Genomic DNA, 22,040 nt, shown 5'->3' with positions numbered 1-22,040 from the left:
GGACTTCTAAAATGTAAAGAGAAACCATATCCAAATATGTGCTGTTTTTATTGTAGAACAGCATTTAGTGAGTCCTCTAGTCCTTCTAGTGAAATATTGATCCTGAGAGTGGTTTGAGGAGCCCTCCCCCACATACACACAAACTCTGCCACAAAATTGTAGTTGATAGAAAAAGTAAAATCAATTTTGGAGACTTTTCCCTTGAACTTTATAGCTGACTGAAACTTCTCATAGTGCATGTCAGAAATGAGAAAAGCTTTGTGTGGAGACTTTGCCCACAACTTGTTAATTAGGCTAATTCTGGGCAAACATTAACAAAAATCTATCATGTAAGTTACCAAATATGTCTCAATCAAGTTCAAAGATCAGCAGCAGATAAATCATTTTTTATATCAATGCTTCTGACTTACAAATCAATAACAACAAAAACTGAAGATCCTATACATGGGAAATTTTTAATCACACTACTAAATAGCTTATGAGTTGGCATAGACATTACATGAAAATAAGAAAATACTTGAAAGTAAATGATAAAAAATACGATTAAAACTTGTATATGCAACTGAAGCAGCACATAGAAGCAAACTTATAGTCTTCAACATATTAGAAAAATAAGGCAAAAATCAATAACACCCAACTTAAGAGGTTTGAGAAAGAAGACCAGAGTTATCTCTCATAATGTGTAAAGAAGGAAATAGTAATGGCAGATATCGAAACTGATTAAATAAAAATAAGAAACCCAACGGATTATATTATGTAGTTTTAACTATCATAATTCTCAAAATAGACATGTAGCTTAAAAGCATTTACTTTGAAGAAACCACAGATTAAATAGGGCACAAGTGAATACCAATAAAGTTGAATAGCTGACATTTCTAATACTTTCTAGAACAAGCTTTCCAGAAAGAAATGAAGTCTTCCTTTAACAACAACCTAACAAAAATGAGGCACAGAAAAGTCAGACCATAAATTAATATCAGAAATGTTTTCATTGTGGAATTGCAAGTCCAAAAATAAACTCATATGTTCTTGATCTGTTGATTTTTAATAAAGGTACATAAAATTCAGTGGGGAAAACAATAATATTTTCAACAAATGTGCTGGGACAACTAATGATTCACATTCAAAGAATGAAATCGGACCCCTACCACATAATCACGTACAAAAACTAACTCAAAATAGATCAAAGACTTAAATGTAAGAGCTAAAACTATAAAACTCTTAGAAGAAAACAGATGTAAATCTTTATGACCTTGGATTAGGCAATGATTTTTTTTTAGATATTACACAAAAAAAACCCAAAGAAAAATAATAAACTGGACTTTATCAAAAACCTCGTGTGCATCCAAAGCCACTATTGAGAAAGTAAAATGATAATCCATGGAGTAGTAAAATTTTAATCATATACCTGACAAGGTCCAGTATCCAGAATACGTAGAATGGTGGATGATACCTGTAAACCCAGTACTGGGAGAGATTAAACTTTCCAGGAAGGCCTCAGCAACATGAGCAAGATTCTCAGCAATCTAGCGAGACCCTGTTTCTAAATAGATAAAAGTAAATAATTAAAATAGGGCTGAAGGGATTGGTTGGAGATAGACTGCCCCTGGGTTCAATCCCCAGTACCACACACACACACACACACACATACACCACCACCACCACCAACAACAACAACAACAACAACAACCAAAAAGAAGTGAGACGGGAAAAAAAAAAAAAGACTTTTTTTTCTTCTTCTTTTTTTTTTTTTTTTTTTTTTTTGGTGGTACTGGGATTGGAACCCAGGGACATTCTACCTCTGAGCTGCACCCCAGCCCTATTTTTTTTATTATTTACTTTGAAACAGGATCTCACTAAGTTTCAGAGGACCCCACTAAGTAGCTGAGGCTGACTATGAACCTGTGATCCTCCTGTCTCAGCCTCCCTAATGCTAAGATTACAAGTGTGCGCCACCACCATGCCTGGCTTGGCATTTTTCGTGAGAAAATAAATGCACACGCACCTGAAAAGATAATCAACATCACTAGTGATTAGGGAAATGTAAATCAAAAACACAATGAGATACTACTCACAACTAAGATAACTATAATAAAAAATATGGCAACTAGTGATTACAAGGATATTGAGAAATTGGAACTTTCATACATGGCCAGAGAGGGAAGGGATTATAAAATGGTGCAGTCACTTTGGGAAAGAGTCTGGCAGTTCCTCAGATGGTTAAACACAGAGTTAGCGTATGGCTCAGTAGTTCCACCCTTAGATTTATTTCAACTGAAATGAAAACGAATGCCTACAAAAATGTACAAAAATGTTCAAAGCAGCATTATTCATAATAATAAGTCTATATCGTTAACAATAATAAGTTATTGTTTTCACTAATAAAAGTGAAAACTCAAATTTTCATCAGTTGATGAAGAGATAAAAACATGTTAGATCACCGGGCGTGGTGGCGCACGCTTGTAATCCCCGCGCTTGGGAGGCTGAGACAGGAGGATCGCACAGGTTCGAAGCCAGCCTCAGCTACTTAGTGAGGCTCTCAGCAACTTAGTGAGACACTGTTTCCAAATAAAGTATGAAATAGGTCTGGGAGTATATCCCGGAGGTGGAAAAGCCCTGGGTTCCACCCCCAGTGCCACACACACACAAAAAGTGTTAGATCTATCCATATAACTCAAAGTTATTTGGCCAAAAGAAGAAATGAAGTACCAATACACACTACAACATTAAAACAACCTTGAAAACACTATGTTAAGTGAACAAATCAGACACAAAAGGTCACATATTATATCATTCCATTTATGTGAGATGTCCAATATAGGCAAACCCATAGAGACAGAAAATAGATAAGCGGTTGCCAGGGCTTTGGGGGTAGAAAGGAACAGGGAGTGGCTGCTAATGGGTATAGTTTCTTTTTAGGATGATGAAAATATCTTAAAATTAGGTAGTGGTGATCTTTGTGCAATTTTGTGAAAAATAGTAAAAAAAACCACCAAAGTAAATTTGTTAAAAAAAAAAAAATAAGCAGTATAGCCAAGCATGGTGGCGCACAATCGTAATCCCAGCATTTGGGAGACCGAGACAGGAGGATCCCGGTTCATGGCCAGCCTCAACTACTTAGTGAGGCCCTGTGGAACTCAGTGAGACCCTGTTTCAAAATAAAAGAATTAAAAATAGGGCTAAGGGTATAGCTCGGAGGTAGAAGGCCCCTGTGTTCCATACCCAGGACTGGAAAAAGAAAAAGTATTGTAACAGGCATGGTAATGCACACCTATAATCTCAGTACTTGGGAGGCTGAGACAGGAGGATCACAGGTTCAAGGTCAGCCTCAGCAATTTAGTCAGGCCCTAAGCAACTTAGACCCTGTTTCAAAATAAAAAATAAAATAAGGTTGGGAGTATAGCTCAGAGGTAGAATGACCCTGGGTTCAGTCCCCAGTAACAATTAACAATTTCTGTCTCTCTCTCTCTCTCTCTCTCTCTCTCTCTCTCTCTCTCTCTCTCTCATGCACGCGCGCAAACACATACACACACACACATACTGCATTGTAATAAACCAAACTAGTACAAAATTTTTAACTAAAGTACCACAGAAATCTGGGCGTGTTGGTGCACGCATTTGGGTCCAGTATTTGGGAGGCTGAGACTGTAGGATCGTGGTTCACGGACAGCCTCAGCTACTTAGTGAGGCCCTTTGCAACTCCATGAGACCCAGTTTAAAAATAAAGAATAAAAAATAGGGCTGGGGGTGTAGCTCGGAGGTAGAATGCCCCTGTGTTCCATCCCCAGTACTGCAAAGGAAAAAAAAAACAAACAAACCACAGAGTAATGAATCATGTTATTTCTTAAAGAAAGAAGTATATTTAATCATATTACTCTTAATAAAAGCAGTGTTTTTTACTGTTTCTAAATCAAAATTACTCCGAAGATAGTTTAATTTTTATTTTATTCTTTAAAATTTATTTCTGGCTTGTTTTACATTGTACATAAAATATTAATGCAGCATTATAAGTATATAATTTCTAAATTCCTAAATATAGATATATTGAAGATTCATTCACAAATGTTTCCATTGATGGGTGCACAACCAAAACCAGTGTTTTGCCAGGCAGGGTGGCACACGCCTGTAAACCCTGTACTTGGGAGGCTGAGATAAATGAATCACAGCTCGGGCAACTTAGGGAGGCACTCAGCAACTTTGTGAGGCCCTGTTTCCAAATAAAACATAAAATAGGGCTGGGGGTGTAGCTTGAAGGTAAAATGCCCCTGCGTTCTATCTCCAGCACCACAAAATAGAACAAAACACTGTTTCAGTGTCTTGTTAAATGACAGGAAATCATGAATTGAAATCAGCACAGGGTAGTGACATTCCAATTTTCTTTTTTCTCGGCCTACTAAGTACTGGTGAAACGGTGTGTTTCCTCTTATTAGGGTCCTTGTCTGGTGAATTTCAATGTATGAAGTCCAAGGACTAGCGAAGGGTATAGAAATATGAAGGTTTTATTCAGTTAGAGAAAGAGGACAAAGCAGTCCTTGAAGCCATTAGGGAATGGGCTTTTAAACTTTCTTGAGGTTTTCTTTCTTTTTTTCTTTCTTTTTTTTTTTTTTTTTTTTTTTTTGCGGGTCTAGGGATGGAACCTAGGGGGCATTCGACCTCCAAGCTACACCCCCTGCCCTATTTTTTATTCTTATTTTGAAACTGGGTCTGACTGACTTGCAGAGGGCCTCACTAAGTAGCTGAGGCTGTCCGCGAACCGCGATCCTCCGGGTCTCAGCCTCCCGAATGCTGGGATTACAAGCGCGTGCCACCACGCCTGGCTTTCTTGAGATTTTCTATCTGTTCTTTTAGGATTGGTCAGAATTGGCTATTAGGGCCCAATGAGTTTTGAAGTTTCAATCCTTAATTTGAATGATTCTCTGTGGGCTGGTCAGGCCCTGATTCCCTGGTGCCCAGCAGCCTCTCACCTCGCTGCTCAGGTCCCCAAACCTCACAGGAAGGGGGCCACAGTTGGCTGCTTCCTCTTCCCGGGTCCTCTGCCCTGTCTCACTGGGATACAGGCGCATGTCACCACGCCTGGCAACATACTAAATTTTCTTATAAATGCTGAGGCAGTTTGTGGACATGATTAAGATAAAAATAAATCCGAGCGAGGGTCCCCACTGGAAAATTGTCTGTTATAGCCACAACTTATTAATTTAATCTCAACTCTTCATCATGCGGTGATGATTGAGTACTAAACAAATTTCTCGTCCATGTTGCTCTGCAGAAGAGAGTCACACCTTACATACCATGTAGTGAAAATACACTTTTTTTTAATGATTAATAGAAGATTTATTTAAGCAAGAATACACGTAATCATCATTGCCAGACTTAATAGGATATATTAAATTTTCGGTCCAGTTTTCCTTCCTGGATAAGTTTTTCCTTCCTATCTCTGTCAGTTTTGAAAATATAATACAAGGTTATGAGAGGCCCAAATCCAACCAAAGCTCCTAAGAGTGAGTTCTTGGGAGTGGGTCGGAAATTTGGATAGATATTTGCTGTTCTTGCATAGGTCCAACGAATCAAGGCAGGATCTTCGATGAGCCCGCGGCAGCCCGGGTCGTTGTACTGAAGCAGGTACTCCCGCTTAAGCCGGGTTCTTATGGCCAACCTCTCGACTTGCGCCCTCCTGTCTTCCAGAGATATGTTGTATTCGGCTGGGTCGAGCGTAATTGGCAGAGTAGCCAGGGGTGCCGGCTTATACTTTGGGAAGGACATCTTGGTGCCGTCGCCCATAACTGCGCCTGCGTCAAAATACACTTTTTGAGAATAGTAACAGTACAGTTCTTTCTTCAGTGGTGTCCTTGACGACCAGCCAGGCGCTGGCATCCTTCACCAATTCAGTTAGGATCTCAGACATCGTCTAGATTGGTGTCCAAAGTTCTTTTCCTAGCTTGACCTGGAAAGACAGTGGTGCCCCTGTAGTCTGTGATCTGTCTCTCCAAATATTTGCCTGACCTCCTTATAGAGAACACTTTGAAAGTGCCATCTGCTAGGAGTCTGGAAAGGGAGAGGTTATTCCCTTGAAACTGACAAAGCAAAATAGAATGATCTGTCCTGCCAGGCTTGAAAAATCCTGGTGCCAGGTTGCTATTGGAAAGTGCTTGAGCAATGTGCTGACCACAGTCTCTGTGCCTGCAACCCTGCAGTGCGTACTTTGATACGAGGACCCAAAGCCAGCGGAAAACCCGCCTCTTCACTGTCTACCCGCTCACTAAGCTGTAATTCGGGGAAACCCTGTGCCTCACAAGTGGCTACAAGGCTCAGAACGGGCTGCACCCACTTCTCCACGGTGCCAGCCCCTTGCCCTTTAGATCAAGGGTCCCTCTGTTTTGCAGGGTAGTGTTGTGGGAAGAATGCCTGGAGAGTGTGTGTTACAATGGTAGGTCCTCCACTTCCTGGTGTTGGAGAAGTCACTTGACTTCTCTGATCCTTAGTATTCTCATCTGTAAAACGGAGATCATGATAACGACGCTAAGTGCCTATTTGTTGTGCAGTTCAAGTAAGAGAACATACTTGAAACTGGCAACGAGTGCAGTGTCTGCTACTCAGGTAGGTGTTTAACAAATGCTAGGCTTCTGCTTTGGAAGTCCGGGACCCAGGAACTGGGACAGCTCCTCCGTAATTCTCTCGTGAGCCCTGCGGCTGATGCTGTGGGTGTTGCTTAACTTGTGTGCCACAAACAGCCGCACGCCTTTCTTCTTAGAAAGAAACCCTGATTTTTATTTGGATGGTTTGAGCTTGCATTCCCCTGAAGGCAGAGCCTGAGGTAAGACTAGGATGCAGTGTTTATTCGGAAGATGATCCAAGGAAGCGTGGACCAGAGAGGAAAAGTATGTTACCGAGGTCACTGCCGTGGGCAGTGGAGTGCCACGATGGGTGGACACAGGGCCTTCAGAGGTTCCTTCCAAACTGTCCACGTCCACCAGATGACTGAGCGACTGTGGAAGCTGCAGAGAAGCCAAGGAGAGGAAGCGACGGCGGGCGCTTGGGGCAAGAGGCTACCGGAGAAGTGAGTCAGCTAGATGCAGCTGGGCCATCTGTGGGGCGCAGTGCAAAGTGAGAAGGCAGGGTCTTTGTTTTAAAAGTATTAAGAAGTTGAAGACGCATGAGCAAAGCATAAAGCACAGAGCCTTTTCTTCCTTCCTTCCTTCCTTCCTTCCTTCCTTTCTTTCTCTCTTTCTTTCTTTTTTCTTTCTTGGGGGGAGGGGTACTGGGGATGGAGCCCAGGGACATTCTACCTCCAAGCTCCACCCCCAGCCCCATTTTTTATTCTTTATTTTGAAACAGGGTCACAGTGAGTTGCAAAGGGCCTCACTAAATAGCTGAGGCTGGCCATGAACCTTGATCCTCCTGTCTCAGCCTCCCAAATGCTAGGATTACAAGCATTCACCACCATGCCTGGCTAAATTCTGGGATTACAAGCGTGCACCACCATGACCGGCAGAACCTTTCTTAATGAAGAGCTTTGGGAGAGTACACAGAACCTGTGCTCCCAGAAACCAGCCTGTAGGGCACATGTCTAAAGATGGCGCCAGACGGGAGAGCCAAAGGAGGGGCCAAAGAAGGGTTTAAATTAACATAATGTCATATGATAGGCTAAGGGTATGAGCCTGTGCATGATCAGCGCGTGCGGTGCTTGCTCGCAATGTAAAATTAAGAAAAAAAAAGCCTGCATGATAGAAGTGACCTTTAAGCCGATTGGTAGATAGCCCCCCGCCTTGGAATTCCCCCGTGGGGTCTTTGCTTTATAAGTTACAGTGTTAATATAATAAACGAGTTCCTGCTTTGACTTAACTCCCTGTCGCGTCTGATTGTCTCTGGGGTCGGAGGCTGGGAAATGGGCAGACAGTGTGCTTGCCTTTCTCCGGACCCCTGCAGCCCTAACCTTAGAGTGGTGGGCACTACACCAGCCCTGTCCCACGCAGGAGCTGACATTATAGTCAAGGCTATAAAAACATGAGTGGATCCACTATAGATGTGTCCACGTGGGTCTGTGCCCATTATAGAAATCTACAGTGATTGGGTTCAGACGCTCACATTCTGTTCTATGATATTTAACAGGAAGCCCACCAAAGAGTATGGGGCAGAGAGAGGTAAGCAAAGTACAAGCTTTTCCCCCTCTCCTCTCTTTCCTGCTAGAGATGCTGCTCTATAAGGATATTATGGCGGGAGTCACAACAGCCATCTTGTACTTGTGAGGAGGAGACGCCAAAGCCACGACAGGACGTGGACCATGGCTTTGGGGCTTCCTGCTCAATGACAAAAACTGTCCAGTGGGTAAAGTCACCAGCAATCAGACATATTCCTAACTTATCCAACTCCTAAGAAATATCTTCACTCTTCGACATGACATTTTCCATGTTTATGGAAGCATAGCAAAGACTTCTGTCTGCAGCAATGCTCTGATGATGCCAGGGCAGACGCAAGTTAAAGCCCTGAATGACCACTGGCTGAGTCCTGTTCCGGGTAATCCACATCCTCTGCCTTTAGCTCTCTTCTAGCTTCCACTCAGTGGTAACCATGGTAAGGAGGGGAGTGACAGCTGGCTTCTCCACGTCCATTCCAGTGGGGGACTTACCACCATTAGACCTTATTTTCTAGGATGAAGCTAAGTGTTGTAGAGAATATTGTTATATTTGCCTCCCTTGAATTCCCTCCACCTGGCAAGTTCTTACTGTCTAGATTCTGGTTGGTTTGGGATTTCTGTCCTTCCTGCAGCTCATCCTTAGATTCTTAAGCTATCCCAGATCTTGTGTGTGTGTGTGTGTGTGTGTGTGTGTGTGTGTGTGTGTGTGTGTTCATGTGTGTAGCCACAATTTCTACTGTGCACCAGCAAGAACAAACTTCAAGCCTAAAATACAAAGGAAGGCCAGATGTGGTGGCACATGCATGTAATCTCTCAGCGCTTGGGAGGCTGAGACAGGAGGATCCCACAGGTTTGAAGCCAGCCTCAGGTACTTAGTGAAGTCTCCCACAACTTAGTGAGACTCTGTTTCAAAATAAAAAATAAAAAGTGAAGCTGGGAATGTAGCTTGATGGTAGAATGCCCCTGGGTTCATTCCCCAGTACTGCAAACACACACACACACACACACACACACACACACACACACGCAAACAAAATCCAAAAACAAAAAGGGCTAGTGATGTAGCTTAGAGGTAGAGGTAGAGAGTCCCTGGGTCCAGTTCCCAGTACTTCAAACTCATGAATTGATCGCCAAATTTGCCACAATTATCCAAACTTCTCTTTGTACTGTGACTTGGCAAGTCCTCGCACAGAGAGGGGCTGACTTTGTGATTTGCTCTGGATGACAGGATGTGAGAGAAAAAAATAGTACATGTGTCCCAAGCCTGGGACCCAAGAGACTTGGGCTGCTTGAGGGTTCGCTCTTGGAACTGGTGGCTGCCATGTGAACAAACCCACACCATCCTGCTGAAGGATGAGAGACCACATGGACCAGAGCTGATTCATTCCAGCATGTACTAGACCAGCTGTTCCTTCTCTCAACCCCTAAACCTATGAGACAGCCCTCCTTCAAACCAGAAGAGCTATCTACCAATGTGCCACTGCTGACTGCAAACGTGTAAGTTCAGCCATAACTAACTGAACCATTCAGCCGACTGACACACTGTTCTGTGATAATGTTTACCGTCTTAACCCTCTGAAATTTAGGAAAGTTGTTATCTAAAAAGAGCTAGTGGAGATAGCCTACAAAGCATAGAAAGCATTAAACCAGTAGTCAACCGATGATTGCTAGGCATCTATTATATGCCTTCTATGACATCCGCGTATGATTGTTTATGAGATTCTCATGGTAATTCCATAGTTTTTTTATTTGTTTGTTTTAAAAATAACGTGGCAACTGAGCTGGGCATCGTGGCTCACGCTTGTAATCCCCGCGATTGGGAGGTGAAGGCAGTAGGATCCTTCAGGTTCAAAGCCAGCCTTGCTGGCTTAAGAGACCCTGTTTCCAAATAAAAAATATATTAAAGCCGGGCGTGGTGGCGCACGCTTGTAATCCCCGCGCTTGGGAGGCAGAGACAGGAGGATCGCGCAGGTTCGAAGCCAGCCGCGCGCTGGCTTAGGAGACCCTGTTTCCAAATAAAAATGTAAAAATAGGTCTGGGAGTGTAGCCCGGAGGTAGAAGGGCTTCCAGGAACCCCAGTACCACCAAAAAAAAAAAAAAAAAAAAAAAAAAAAATATATATATATATATATATATATATATATTAAAAAAATAGGTCTGAGAGTGTAGCCTAGAGGTAGAAGGGTTTCATCCCCAGTACCACAAAAAAGTAATAATAATAATAATAATAATAATAATAATAATGTGGCAAGCTGGGCGGACAGCCTCAGCTACTTAAGTGAGGCCCTTTGCAACTCAGTGAGACCCTGTTTCAAAATAAAGAATAAAAATAAAAATAGTAGCTCGGTGGTAGAATGCCCCTGGGTTCCATCCTAGTACCACAAATGATTAATAATAATAATAATAATAATAATAATAATAACAACAATAATAATAAATAGGTCTGGGAGTATAGCCCGGAGGTAGAAAGCCTCTGGTACCCCCAGTACCACCAAAATAATTAATAATGATAATACTAACAACAACAACAATAATAATAATATTGCCTCTCTTGCAAATTTGAGGGAACAAAAATATTTTAGCTAGGTGCATAGCATGTGCCTATAATCCCAGTATTTGGAGACTGAGACAGGAGGATCACAGGTTTGAGGCCAATGCATAGTGATTTAGAAAGACCTTGTTTGAAAATTAAAGTTAAAATAGGGCTGAAGGTATAATAGCTCAGAGACAGAACACCCCTGGGTTAACCAGTTATACACACACATACACACACACACACACACACACACACACACACACACTCACACACACTTATACTCTATCTGAATGGTAATTGGAAAATGTATTTAATACAAGGATGTTTGTTTTACCTGCCATGAACCATGCCCAGAACCAGAAGAAACCCCTATTTTAAGCAAGATGTTATAAAAGGTTACTGTGAATGTTAGGCACAGACTGTTCCTTCCAGAGACCTACCCTCTTCACTTAGCACAGTGTCTGGTCTGGCTCATGTCAAATACATTGATTATTTAAATTTGCCAGGGCAAGCCTGGTGGTACTTCACCAGACCAGAGACATCTTAGGTTTGTGAGCCAAACCAAAACCCATCCTTAGTCTAAATGCTCAGAAAGCGTGAGTCAATTCTATGATCCCCTGAAAATTCCAGAGCTGAGTAACCACGTATAATAAGGGGATCTGTTAGAAACAACTTGATTTCAAGGAGGCAATTCATTTTACGACTGAGGAGAAAGTTGGCTAATAGGTATGTTTGATTTTCCTAGGCTCTAAAAGAAGCTTTTAAAAGGCAGTGATCTAAGTTTATGCATAAGGCCAGTAGTTTGTTCTGCCCAGTGGTTTACTTGAATAGACAATAAAAGTAGAAACACACACATATCCATCATTTTTAAAGAAATTTTCTATCAAAATGTAAGTTTGAAAATTTGTTAACTTTCATTTGTGGCTTCAGTAAGATCTAGGAAGTATTTTTGCTGACTCATCTGACATAAAAATTTCCCCCAAACACAATGAAAATCTACTTGTAAAACAGGTTTTCAAGTGAACAAACATACTCTGATAGTGCCTCTGGTTAGAATGCAAAGCAAGCTATTTGCTTCTTGATAAGTTTATTTTCTCTGGAATGATATCTTAATAGAATGATTCATCTAAAAGACACACACAAAAAAAACTAAATAAAATAAAATTGTAAATAACCTCAAATTACAATGTAGTTACTTTTCATATCACAGATTTTCCAAGCATAAGAGTATCGTGTTTTTTGAGAAGTTGCTAATATCATTCATATTTAGGTATATGCATACCTAAATTTTTATGTTTAGCAAACTCTCTATCCTTATGACTTCAACATTTGTTTAGATGTATTATTTGAATATAAAACCTAGTTTTATAATTTCTGTATGTATGCAACTCAGATTTTTCTTTCTTGTTCACAGACTAGACAATTATTTAACCATTTACTTTGTTTTTACCCTGTGCATAATAATCAAATTTAGAGCAGAAAAGTAGATAATTTTTATACATTTTTTAAAAATTAAAAATAAAAGACATACACACACACACACACACACACACACACACACACACAAATACACACACACCAACAAACCAAAGGGGGTAAAACCAACAGCTACTCCAGAAGGTTATCATTTAACACTGCCAACTTATTATTAGCAAAATGCATTACTCATAAAGTGATTCAGGATGTAAGTTATTCCAACAGCTAAAGCTAAGAAACCTCTAGCAACAAAAACATTTCAGTGGCTTTCCATCTTTCTCCATGGTGTTTCCAAGTGGGAAGACAAAATTCTAACTTATAGAAGATTATTTTAAAATGCTGTATCTCTGAAAAAAAGAGGAAAAAAATCAAATCATAAGAAACAAACTTAACAGAGTAAAATGTCCCTTGGAGCGGGGGAGAGTACGGAGAGAGGAGAAGTGTGGTTAGCAACAATGAAACGATCGAAGCACCAGTGAGTGTGCCTTTGCTAACGCGTCTGTAGGAGACGTTTCTGTGTTAGCAGGCCTGAGGAAACGCTCATCCCACCTCCTCAGAGCCAGCTGTTTCATGTTTGTTGGTTTATTTGTTTATTGCATGCTGAACAACAGTCAAGCAAAACTCAGTACAGCTTGGAGAAACCCATCTCTTCATCCTCCCTAAAAATCCTAAGACGGAGAAGCTCCCGAAATCAAAGAAAACCCTCCCTGGGTGCCAACCTCAGATGTCAGCGGCTGGAGGCCCAGCGGCTCTCACATCTCGGGACTCCTGGGCTGTCGCTGTTTATGCTTCAGATTAAGAACCTGTGGGTGCCAGGAGTCGTGACCATGGTGTTGTCTGTTTTCTCTTGGTCTGTCTCATCATACTATTTCATCTATTTGCTTTTGAGTGCAACAAACAGTTCTTGGTTTATGTGTCCTTCGGACTTTTTATTAAAGTTTGAAAGGGGAACAAAAAGGAAAATAATTTCTTAGCTCTCCTCTAGAGGAATGTAATTTCTTGCAGTTATTTTCTAAGTGGGTAAGAAACATTTCAGAAATGCCTCCATGTCATTCCAGGTGATCTTTTGAGAAAATAGAAAGCAAAAAAGAGAGTCGTTTTTCTTCCCCGGGAAGTTTCTAGCTTTCAGACACTTACTGTGGTTGAATAGTTCGTTAACTTTTGGGGTTTGGTACCTACAAATATGGGGCTAGAAGGCAAGCTCCCCAGTGAGGGTGTTATCGAAATCCTCAAAGAAAGACAGCTGTGGTGGCGCACGCTTGTAATCCCAGTACTTGGAAGGCTGGGATGAAAGGATTGCAAGTTCAGGCCCAGCCTCAGCAACTTAGCAAGGCCCTCTGCAACTCAGTGAGACCCTGTTTCCAAATAAAAAATAAAATAAAATAGGGTTGGGTGTGTGACTCAGAGGCAGACTGCCCCTGCGTTCAATCCTAATCCTAAGTAATACACACACACACACACACACACACACACACACACACACACCTCAAAGAAACAAATTTACATGGGGATAAAAGGCATGAAACAAGAGAAAACTTAAAATTAGAGTATGCACTATGACACTAGAACCAACTTGAAGTGTTAAAATGAGAAGCCCTGTTATAGTTTTTTGTTTTTAATAGATGAGGAGCTCCTTTACTGTTGAAGAGTAGTAAGCAAATCGGAGGGTCAAAGTCTGTCTACCAGAATGGAGCTCAAAGAGATGAACAGAATGAAAACACCAAAGGAAAGTTTAAAGAGGATATATTCAGACACTTCAGTATATACTTAATAGAATTTCAGAACACAGGATAGAAATAGTAAAGAGGTAATATTAAAAAGATATTAGCAAGAATGCTCTGAAACTTAAGGGGAAAAAAGTCCTGATATTGAAAGTTCCCATTGAGTGTATAATAGAATAAGTTAATAACTATTTACATCATGTGAAATTCCAGAGCATCAGAGATAAAGTGAACATTCTAAAAGCTATGGGGGGAAAAGATATAACATGTATAGGGAATGGGAATGAGATTATCAGCAAAACTGAAGTTCAGAAGTCTGTGTGCTAAGAGGACACTAATTTTGGATCCAGAATTCTATATCCAGCCAAATTATCATCCAGCTGTAAAAGCAAGATAAACACACATGTTCAGGCATACTGATATTTTAAAAGCCTACCATGCAAAGTTTCTCTCTGAAAGGACTATGCCAGAGTATGATCCAGCAAGAAAAGAATTTAAAGAAAGTGTAAAAAAAAAAAAAAAAAAAAGTCACAGCGATAGGGCTGCAGATGTAGCTCAGTGCTAGAGCATTTGCCTGGATTCAATCCCCAGCACAGCAAATAAATAAAAATTAAAAACTAAAAATGAAAGAAAGAAAGAAAGAAAGAAAGAGAAATCTGGCACAGTAGACATACCTGTAACCTGGAAGGCCAAATCAGAAGGATTTTTTTTTGGGGGGGGTTGGGAGGTACTGGGGTTCCTGGAAGCCCTTCTACCTCCGGGCTACACTCCCAGACCTATTTTATTTTTGGAAACAGGGTCTCCTAAACCAGCGCGGCTGGCTTCGAACCTGCGCGATCCTCCTGTCTCCACCTCCCAAGTGCGGGGATTACAAGCGTGCGCCACCACGCCCGGCCAAAACAGAAGGATTTTAAGTTTGAGGCCAGACTAGGTAATTTAGTGAGACATTGTCTCAAAATAAAATAAAAGGGCTAGAGATATAGGTCAGTGAAAAAGCATTTGTCTAACATCTCTGAGGATCTGAGTTTCACCCCTAGGAGGGAGAAAAGGAAGAAAGGAAAGAGGGAAGAAGGAAGGAAGAAGGAAGGAAAGAAGGAAGAAGGAAAAAAGGAAAGAGGGAAGGAATGCCACAGTGAGAAAATAAATCATTAAAATATAGTAGTAAAATAGCCAGGCATGGTGGCGCACGCTTGTAATCCCCGCGCTTGGGAGGCGGAGACAGGAGGATAGCGCAGGTTCAAAGCCAGCCTCGCTGGCTTGGGAGACCCTATTTCCAAATAAAAATATAAAAATAGGTCTGGGAGTGTAGCTCGGAGGTAGAAGGGCTTCAAAAAAAGGAACTAAAATTTCAGAGAGTAGTGACATGAAAGGAAGAATGTGGAGAGGAGTGAAAGTAAGCTGGGGTCTCACTTCTATCATTTGAAGACTAGATATGTTTAAAGGTAACCACAGTCGGGCGTGGTAGCGCAGGCTTGTAATCCCAGCTTTCGGGAGGCTGAGACTGGAGGACCACAGTTCTCAGACAGCCTCAGCTACTGAGCAAGTCCCTTCGCAACTCAGTGAGACCCGGTTTCAAAAAATAAAAAAGACTAAAAATTAAGACTGGGGGTGTAGGTCAGAGGTAGAAGGCCCCTGGGTTCCATCCTGAGTGCCTCGAAAAATGAATGAATGAATGAATGAATAATAAAGGTATCCACTTATACACGCACACATAGCAAAGAGTAGAAGAGGGGAACAAACAGAACAAGAATATGTAATCAATGCAATAAAAGTTAGGACAAGAGAAAAAAAGAGCCGAGAAATGAAGAAGAGGCGGCCCGGGTGCCATTGTCCGGGTCCTCACTCAGGCTTGCTAACGCCAGCTGAGTTCCTGGACTTGTCAGCTGCTGGAGGAACTAGACCGTCCTCTGGATGAGTCGCATCGCAGCAACCCAAGCACCTGAACCCTCAGACTCAGCACCTATATTTCTACTTCACTTGCCTCCTCTTACGTACTCACACATTCTGCAGCATGTCAAGTTTTATTTTTAAAAACCTTTACAACATAAACAATAAAAAGAAATGAAAAATGCATTTGCTGCCTTGCTAGATTCCCTCACTCCCTTGACTGTTCGACATCCTGACTTTGCTAATCTCCAGTTTAGCATGGATATGCTATTTTTTATTTTAGTTTCAGAATCACAGATCCCTTCTGGGGAAAGCACACACACACACACACACACACACACACACACACACACACAGCATTAATTGCATCTACTTTGAACAAAATGACCTTGATGCTATTTCCTACTAGGTTTGCTCACAAAAGTGTAAAGTCTAGCTGTATAACACCTACAAGCTCTGGTGTCTCAAGTTGCTTAACATCTGTGAAACTTAGCTTCACATCAGTTCATTGCTGTGGCTCCCAGCCCCTCCCACTAATTCGGGACCCTCTGCATCCCGGGCAGACCCTACCTACAAACAGTTCAGCCAGTTAGGATTCCAGATCCATTCCTTGGTTTGCAATGTGTATCAGCTATGCATTGCTGCATAACAAATCATCTCAAACGTAGGAACTTGAAAAGCAAAAATGATTAGTCTCTAACTTCTGTGTGTCAGGAACCTAGGCACGGCTTAGCTGATGTCTTTGGTCTGCTGGAGCACAGAAGGACACATACTGTGTGGCCACACGTGCTTACACGTGGAATCTAAAAAGTCAAACTTACTGAAGTAGAGAAAAAAATGGTGAGTACCAGAGAGGCTGGGGTGAGGGGGAGGGTTCGATGCAGGAAAGGGAAATACTGATTAGGGGGACAAGCTTCAGTTAGGAGAAATTGTTTCTAATTTATCTTTTAATTTATTGGTAAATTTTTATTATACATAATAGTGGGACTTGTTGTTAACTATTGGAACATGCACATACATAATTTGGCCAGTTTCATCCTCTGATATCCCTCCTTTCCCTTCCCTCCTCCTGGTTCCCTCCCTCTCTGGTCTTCCTTCTATTTTCACCCCCTTTCATTTCCTCTTTTCCTCTCTAGCTTTCACATAAAAGAGAAAACATAGAACGCTTGACTTTTTGAATCTGGATTATTCCACTTAACAAAATGCTCTAGAAGGAATAATCTCTGCTGATTTACTGTACAGCTTGATGACTATGGTTAATAATGTGTTGTATACTTTAAAACACCTAAAAGAAAAGATTTTAAATGTTCTTACCCCAAGCAAATGATAAATATTTAAAGTGATGGATATGTCGATTAGCTGATTCCACAATATATGCATCTCTTGAAATACTACATTATCCTCCACAAATATACACAATAGTCATGTCAATTAACAACGGTATACAACTTTTGTGTATATGTGGTACTTGGGATGGAACTTGGGGGCATTCTACACCCCCTCCCCTATTTTATTTTATATTGAAACAGAGTCTCACTAGGTTGATGAGAGTCTCACTACTTGCTGAGGCTGTCCTTGAACCTGAGATCCTCCAGTCTCAGCCTTCCAAGTACCGAGATTATTACAGACATGTGACACCATGCCCTGGCTAAATTTTTTTTTTTTTTTAATAAGAATGTTGCCTATTGTAGCCGCAGCTGTCTTAAAGCCCACCTGGGAGGTCTGTTTCTAAGCTCACTCATGCACCTGGTGGCAGGTCTCAGGTTCTCACTGGCTCTCAGTCAGAGCTATTAGTTTCTTGCCAGGTGGGCCTCTTCATAAGCCTACACACAGCCTGACAACTGAATTTCCCCAGAGAGGGATACCCAGGAGACAGACAGACAGACAGACAGACAGAAGTCGCAGCCGTCTTATGCCCCAATCTGAGGAGCGACGTCCCACCATTTCCGCCCTGTTCTTCAGTTAGGGGTGAGTCGCCAGGTTCAGTGCACACTCAAGGACAGGTCACACACAGGCATGAGGACCAGGAGGTGTACTTACCACTGAAGCATGGCTCAGAGAACTGGCTTGTCTTAGGTGCTGCCTAAAAGCCCGAGGCAAAGCTGAGCCTGTCCGGGTCCCAGTGATGGGCAGGGCTTGGAGACGCCTGCTACAGAGGAGCGGCATCTTTCTGTCCTTGCTGATGCTCTTCTTTGTACTTGGAGCACCAGCCCTGTATCCCCAACATCTGTTCCCTGAAGCCTTTAATGAGTTCCTTAGCCAGATGTAAATGTCTCCTCCTATAAAACCTGAAACATAGACTTGTGCCATTTTCACGCCCTTAGTCATTTTCCTTTTTATATATACTTTTGTTGGTGCATTGTAATTATATATCGTCATGATTTCAGAGTCATAGAAATGTACATGCACACAGCATTTGGTATGTTTCCCCCTGATCCCACCCCACTCCCTCCTCTTCCCCATACATGTCATTGAAATTGTTATTGATAATTTCAAATATGTACATAGTTTGTTTATTTATTTATTTATTTATTTATTTATTGTGGCACTGGGGGTTGAACCCTTAGGCACTCTACCTCTGAGTTAAACCTCCAGCCTGATTTTATTTCTTATTTGGAAACAGGGTCTCACTAAGTTGTGGAGTGCCTCGCTAAATTGTCAAGGCTGGCTTCGAACCTGTAATCCTCCTGTCTCAGCCTCCCAAGATAGCATTGTTTAAACTGTTTCCTTCATTACATCTCTATTCCCCCTTAATTCTTCCCCTAAACTCCCTCTACCACTCCACTGCAGTATCTATTCCTTCGTCTGAGGTCTCTTTTGTTACCCAATTTCTCTCTAGCTTCTACATATGAAAGAAAACATATAACTGTTTGATTTCTGAGACTGCCTAATCTCACTTAGCATAAGATTCTCAAGTTCCATCTATTTTCCTGCAAATAACATAATTTTGCTCTTCTTTAGGGCTGAGTAAAATTCCATTGTGTGTATATACCACAGTTTCATGATCCATTTCTTTGTTGAAAGATACCTAGGCTGGCTCCCTAATTTGGCTGTTGTGAATTACATGGGTCATAAACATGGGTCCACATGTATTGCTATAATATTCTGACTTCAATTCCTTTGGAAAGACACCTAGGAGTGGTAGAGCTGGGTCATACAGTAGTTCCATTCAGTCTTCCAAGAAACATTTAAGCTGATTTCCATAGCAACTATACTCATTTGCAGTCAACAGTGTATAAGGGTTTCTATTTCCTCACATCCTCACCAGCATTTATTATTAATAAATCATGCTCCACTTATTTATGTATATTTTATATATTTTCTCATTAATATCCAAATTCTGTATAGAACATTGCCTGGCCCATTGAGGCACAATGGCTTCATTTTAATTATACTCCGAGTCCTACGGGTAGCACAGCAAAGTATGTAGGGCTTCATCTTCTCTCAATTCTTCAGCAAGAAGAATCAAAAGAAGCCAGCCAACAGACTCTTCCCCAAAGTCCTTGGCTTATGCTCCTCCCACCTCCCTGTCCTCAATAAGCCCCCTGCCCCACAGAAAATGGTCAGAACATAATAGGATGCCAGGATATTAAACACATGGGAATTAAAGGGAAGGACTTTAAAGTTGTGAGGTTCCAACCTGAGAAGGTGAAAGTGATAAGCCATGAACAGCACAGAGAATGTTTAAGATACTGAACGTCCCGCGAAGAACTCATATACTAAGGTTCAGAGCTGATATAATTAAGTCATGAAGGTTGTACTCTCATTGGTAGATAAGTCCATTGTGATAGATTTACTGGGTGGTAACCTAGATAGGCAAAACGTGGCTGGAGAAGGTGGGGTGCAGCCTTGGGGATGGTGCTTTGTCTTTGAATCCCCTTGCTTGTTTGCACTCTCTGGCCTCTAGCCTCTGGATGTGAGAGCAGCTCCTGTGCTCTCTCCCTTTCTCTGCTGCCTGCTGCCACGCCCTGAGAGAGAGGCCATAGGCCCTGCCCTCACATGCACTGAACCTAAAATCTCCAAAAACTGTGAGCAAATAAATCTTCCTTCCTCTACGTGGTCAGATGTTTTGGATTATATCGGTGAGAATGTTGACTGAGACAAAGGGCAAACTAATTGGACCTGCAGGTTCAAATCAAAGATGGTTGGATCCTAAGTTACAAGGATAATGATGGGAGAGAGCTCAGAAGGTTTGAGAAGACTTAATATTAGACATTTCTATAGTGCAATAGTGTTCTTCACAGCTCCCATTTATTGAGTTTTTACCTGTGCTGGATCCTCTAAATCCTTTCTTTACATTATTTTATGTAATCCTTACAAGATGAAAAAATTGAGGTTGAGATAAAGTATCTCATCCCAGAACCACAGCTATAAAGTGCCCAACTGCGATTCCAGCTGAGGTCTTATGACTCTCAAATCTGTGCTCTAAATGGCTACTGTTACTCATTTTTAGCAAACTCAATGAAATGAAGTAAAAAGCAACTCCTTCTGAAGGTAACAGTCAAACCCTCTCCAAAGACAAATGCTCTAGAAAAGTTGACCACTGAATATTTGTTTTCTGTATTTATTTTATCTCCTACTATTATTTGTTTTCTGTATTTATTTTATCTCCTACTATTTTTCACGTTATTCTCATGATCTCTTTCTTGCATTTTTGTTGTTACTTCTACATAAGACTTCCTCTTTTTATTTAAGAATTAGAGATACTCCTGCCAGGTGCAGTGATGTGCGTCTGTCATCACAGTAGTTGGGAGGTGAAGACAGGAGGATCACAGATTTGAGGCCAGTGCATAGAAGCTTACTGAGATTCTGTTTCAAAATAACAAATGAAAAAGGCTCAAGCCAGGCATGGTGGCACACGCCTGTAATCCCCACGCTTGGGAGGTGGAGACAGGAGGATTGCGCAGCTTCAAAGCCAGCCGCGCACTGGCTTAGGAGACCCTGTTTCCAAATAAAAATATAAAATAGGTCTGGGAGTGTAGCCCGGAGGTAGAAGGGTTTCCAGGAACCCCACTACCACCAAAAAAAGAAAGAAAGAAAGAAAGAAAGAAAGAAAGAAAGAAAGAAAGAAAGAAAGAAAGAAAAGAAACAAAGAAAGAGAGAAAGAGAGAGAGAGAGAAAGAAAGAAAGAAAGAAAGAAAGAAAGAAAGAAAGAAAGAAAGAAAGAAAGAAAGAAGCTGGGGTAAAACACCATGGGTTCAATCCCTAGTACCACAAAAAAAGTAGGAGAGAAAGAGTTGTACATACTCCTTAAAACACATTATTAAGAGTGAAAAGACAATCTACAAAATGGGGAAAATATTTACAAAGCCTATATCTGATAAGGGCTTCATATCCAGAATATATAAAGAGCTTCTACAACTCAATAATGAAAATACAAACAATTCAATTTTAAAATTGACAAATAACTTAAAAGAGATATTTCTCCAAAGAATATGTAGCAACCCAATAAATGCATTAAGAGATACTTAACATCATTGGTGATTAGGGAAATATACATCAAAATCACAAAGAGATACTATTCTAAGATGAATGTAATAAAAAAAAAGATGAACAATACCAGGTGCTGGTGAGGATATATAGAAATTGGAACCCTTGTACCTTGCAGATAGAAATGTAAAACAATCCAGCCATTGTTGGAAAATTTGGTAGTTTCTCAAAACATGAAACATATTATTATCTGACTCAGCAATTCCATTCCTGGGTATATACCCAAGAGAACTGAAAACAGATGCTCATACACCAATGTTTATAGTAACATTATCCATAATTGCCAAAAGGTAGAAAGAACTCAAATGTGCATCAATAGATAAACAGATAAACAAAATATACACATACATACAATGGAATATTACCATAAAAAGGAAAAAGGCTGGGCATGGTGGTTTATGCCTGTCATCCTAGTACTTAGGAGGCTGAGACAGAAATATCACAGGGTCACAGCCAACCTTAGCAACTTAGCAAGGCCCTCTGCAAATTAGACCCTGTTTCAAAATAAAAAATAAAATAGGGCTGGAGGGGGTGTGACTAAGAGGCAGACTGCCCTGAGTTTAATTGACAGTACCACAAAAGAAAGAGGAGGAGGAGGAGGAGGAGCTCATACATGCGAATTAATAAGGAGAGGAAGTAGATTAGAATTTCCTCAGTGCTGAGAGAAGAAGAGAATGGAGAGTTATTGCTTAATGGGTGCAGAGTTTCAGTTTGGGTTGATGAGAGAGTTGGGAAATAGATAATGTCAATGGCTCCATAACACTGTGAATTTAACTACTGCCGCTGAGCCGGGTACTTA

The 22,040-nt window shown here is 41.1% G+C and overlaps 1 protein-coding gene across 1 annotated transcript; it reads right to left on the bottom strand.

The window, feature by feature from the left end:
* Positions 1–5,370: 5,370 nt before the first annotated feature.
* Positions 5,371–5,760, bottom strand: LOC308262516 (NADH dehydrogenase [ubiquinone] 1 beta subcomplex subunit 4-like; the record flags this gene model as incomplete). The annotated part of the gene is made up of 1 exon (XM_080694944.1): positions 5,371–5,760. One exon carries the CDS (start codon positions 5,758–5,760, stop codon positions 5,371–5,373), a length of 390 nt encoding a protein of 129 aa, XP_080551070.1.
* Positions 5,761–22,040: the final 16,280 nt, after the last annotated feature.

This window comes from Muscardinus avellanarius (assembly GCF_963383645.1).
Source record: "Muscardinus avellanarius genome assembly, chromosome: 4".
Lineage (NCBI taxonomy): Eukaryota > Metazoa > Chordata > Mammalia > Rodentia > Gliridae > Muscardinus > Muscardinus avellanarius.
This window is presented reverse-complemented; position numbering and strand designations above follow the sequence as displayed.